The sequence below is a fragment of the Heterodontus francisci genome, chromosome 20 (assembly GCF_036365525.1).
Source record: "Heterodontus francisci isolate sHetFra1 chromosome 20, sHetFra1.hap1, whole genome shotgun sequence".
NCBI lineage: Eukaryota > Metazoa > Chordata > Chondrichthyes > Heterodontiformes > Heterodontidae > Heterodontus > Heterodontus francisci.
Window position 1 is genome coordinate 72,849,458 of NC_090390.1, and position 3,462 is coordinate 72,852,919.

The 3,462-nt window shown below is 39.2% G+C and overlaps 1 protein-coding gene across 1 annotated transcript in view; it reads right to left on the bottom strand.

The window, feature by feature from the left end:
* The window catches only part of mxi1 (max interactor 1, dimerization protein), a 76,679-nt gene extending 73,393 nt beyond the window's left edge, over positions 1-3,286 (bottom strand). Inside the window, exons 1-2 of the mRNA XM_068053023.1 lie at positions 3,030-3,286; positions 2,690-2,777 (exon numbers count right to left, since the gene is read on the bottom strand). Of these exons, the coding sequence (XP_067909124.1) occupies positions 2,690-2,777; positions 3,030-3,102 (161 nt within the window). The 5' untranslated portion in view covers positions 3,103-3,286. The remainder of the gene's footprint in view (positions 1-2,689; positions 2,778-3,029) is intronic.
* Positions 3,287-3,462: the final 176 nt, after the last annotated feature.

Genomic DNA, 3,462 nt, shown 5'->3' on the forward strand with positions numbered 1-3,462 from the left:
ATAATGGATAATAAGGAACTGAACAGGTATTTTGCATTGGCCTTCACTATTGAGGATACAAGTAACATCCCAGTATTAGCTGTAAGTCAGGAAATGGAAGGGAGGGAGGAACTCAAGAAAATTACAATCACCAGGGAAGTGGTACTGAATAAATTGGTGGAGCTGGGAGCTGACAAGTCCCCGGGTCCTGATGGACTTCATCCTAGGGTGTTAAAAGATATAGCTAGTGAGATAGTTGATGCATTAGTTTTAATTTTCCAAAATTCCCTAGATTTGGGGAAAGTTCCCTTAGATTGAAAAACAGTGAATGTAACTCCTTTATTCAAAAAGGGAGGGAGACAGAATGCAGGAAAGTACAGGCCAGTTAGCTTAACATCTGTCTTAGGGAAAATGTTAGAAGCTATTATTAAAGATGTTATAGCAGGGCATTTAGAAAAAATCAAGATAATCAGGCAGAGTCAACATGGATTTGTGAAAGGGAAATTTTGTTTAACCAATTTATTGGGGTTCTTTGAGGAAGTTACATGTGCTGTGGATAAAGGGGAACAGGTGGATATATTGTAGTTAGATTTCCAGAAGGCATTTGATAAGGTGCCACATCAAAGGTTATTGCAGAAAATAAAAGCTCATGGTGTAGGGGGTAACATACTGGCACGAATAGAAGATTGGCTAGCTAACAGGAAACAGAGAGTAGTGTTAAATGGGTAATTTTCTGGTTGGCAAGATGTAACGAGTGGTGTGCCACAGGGATCTGTGCTGGGGCCTCAACTTTTTACAATTTATATAAATGACTTAGATGAAGGGACCAAAGATATGGTTGCTAAATTTGCTGATGACACAAAGATAGGTCGGAAAGTAACTTGTGAAGCAGACACAAGGGGGCTACAAAGGGATATAGAAAGGTTAAGTGAGTGGGCAAAGACCTGGCAAATGGAGTATAATGTGGGAAAATGTGAAATTGTCCACTTTGGCAGGAAGAATAAAAAAGCATATAATCTAAATGGTGAGAGATTGCAGAGCTCTGAGATGCAGAGGGATCAGGGTGTCCTAGTGCATGAATCACAAAAGGTTAGTATGCAGGTACAGCACGTAATTAGGAAAGCTAATAGAATGTTAACGTTTATCGCGAGGGGAATTGAATACAAAAGTAGGGAGGTTATGCTTCAGCTATAGAGGGCAACATCTGGAGCACTGTGTAAAGTACTGGTCTCCTTATTTAAGGAAGGATGTAAATGCGTTGGAGGCAGTGCAGAGAAGGTTTACTGGACTAATACCTGGAATGGGCGAGGAAAGATTGAACAGGCTAGGCTTGTATCTGCTGGAATTTAGAAGAGTAAGAGCGACTTGATTGAGTTCCTGAGGGGTCTTGACAGGGTGGATGTGGAAAGGATGTTTCCCCTTGTGGGAGAATCTAGAACTAGAGGTCACTGTTTAAAAATAAGGGGCCGCCCATTTAAGAAAGAGATGAGGAAAACTTTTTTCTCTGAGGGTCGTGAGTCTTTGGAATTCTCTTCCTCAAAAGGTGTGGAAGCAGAGTCTTTGAATATTTTTAAGGCAGAGATAGATAGATTCTTGATAAGCAAGGAGGTGGAAGGTTATCGGGGGTAGGTGGAAATGTGGAGTTATCAGTTTAGCCATGAACTTATTGAATGGTGGAGCAGGCTCAAAGGGCTGAGTGGCCTACTCCTGCTCTTAATTCGTATGTTTGCATGTATGTTCACATAGTAATGATTATCTAGTCATAAACTTGCCGTTTCTACCTTACACCATCAAGAAAGAAACATTGGCTTCCAAAAAGTAAACAAATGTAAATTAAACAGGTGAGCAGGTTGAATGTTTATTTAAAGGTCACTCTTTGAATTCTGCTTACTTAAATAAAACAAAAATGATGTTAGCGGGAACTAAGCAATTTTGTGCATCATGATGAAAGTTCATTAAACTTTACTCACAAATTTCCATTACTTCAACCATAAAATGTCTATTTTTCTCAATTAGGACACACAGCAACTAGTTAAAATACGTAAAGAACTAAATGAAAGGCCTTGGTCCTGCACGATTTCCCCAACGATCATAGCATTCTCTGACAGGCAAGAAAATACAGCTGAAATAATTAACACTCTTGGTGTTTTTTAATCATTTATGCACTTTAGATTTTTTTTCTGTAAAATTACAGTTCGGGAGGAGGCTAAAAACTGATGAACTATCCCCACATGTAAAATTACAGGAGATAAAATTGAGAGGCGAGGCGTGTAAAACACATTGATATTTCCGTGTCCCCTTTTAATTTCATATCCCTGTGTGTATGTTTTTAAACTGTAAATCTGACCATCAGCTGATTACAGATGGCGCTCGAACTCCTCTCTCCTTCCCCATAAAAAAATTATTAGCTTTGCACTTTCCTTTTCCCTCCAACACTTTGCACTACCCACCCCACACTCACAAAAATGTTGCAGAGGAAAACCTTACATATATTTTTAAAAGTTGATGGACTTTCCAATCAGAGCTGTCGGCGGTTCAGAGAAAAAAAAAACAAATTAAAAATACATATAAAATGGCGGGTACAGTCAGTGGCAACCACATAAACAGCGTTCTTAACCGTTTCACTTTCATTTACCTCGGCTTCAGTACAACCTTTTTTGTTTTGAAAGTGTATTTATAAATAAATATATTCGAGGGTTTTTTTTTTTACCTATTGCTCGAATTCTTTTTGGTTTTCATTTTCTTCCTCGTCCCCTCGACTTTGCAAGGTAACGTCGATGCATATCCGTGCTCAGCTTCTGAAAGAAAAACAAAAACACAAAGTTCACGTTTGGTATTTTTGTTTTGTGCTATTGTTGACGATCGCAGCTTTATTATATATATATATATATATATATGTATATAGAGGGAGAGATCGATCTATTTGTAGGCGTCGTGGGGTTTTGTTTGCTGCTTCTTCCACTGCGGTTAATGGCAGTTGGAACTCGGGCGATTTGAATTTTTATAAATAAATAATTTATCGGATTTGTTTATTCGCCGTCCCGTTTTACCTCGATCTCTCCTCTCTAAATAATCGGCTGCTTCTAACAGTCTCTGGATGTTGATTGATTGTACTGAGTTCATTATTTTATTTATATTTGGTCGTGTATATATAATTATTATATATACATAAGGTATAAAAAGTAAAGGGGTGGAATTTATATTTTTCTAAAAAAAAAGAATTAAAAAAAATAAAAATGAAAGGTAAAAAGGGGGATGCGAGCGATCTACAAGCAGCCGTCCCTCCTCTCACTCTCTCTCGGTCCAAGTTTGTTTACCTCAGGATATATCGAGGAGGACGGCTCCGACAGAGCGGCCCCACTGCGCCTGCGTCAGTCCCTTCCCCACCCTCGCCTGCGCTCAGAGCACGACGGGAGATGTAGTTCTTCTCTTCCCCCTCCGCTATTCACAATGAACTAGCGTGACGTCGGCGGACTGCAATTC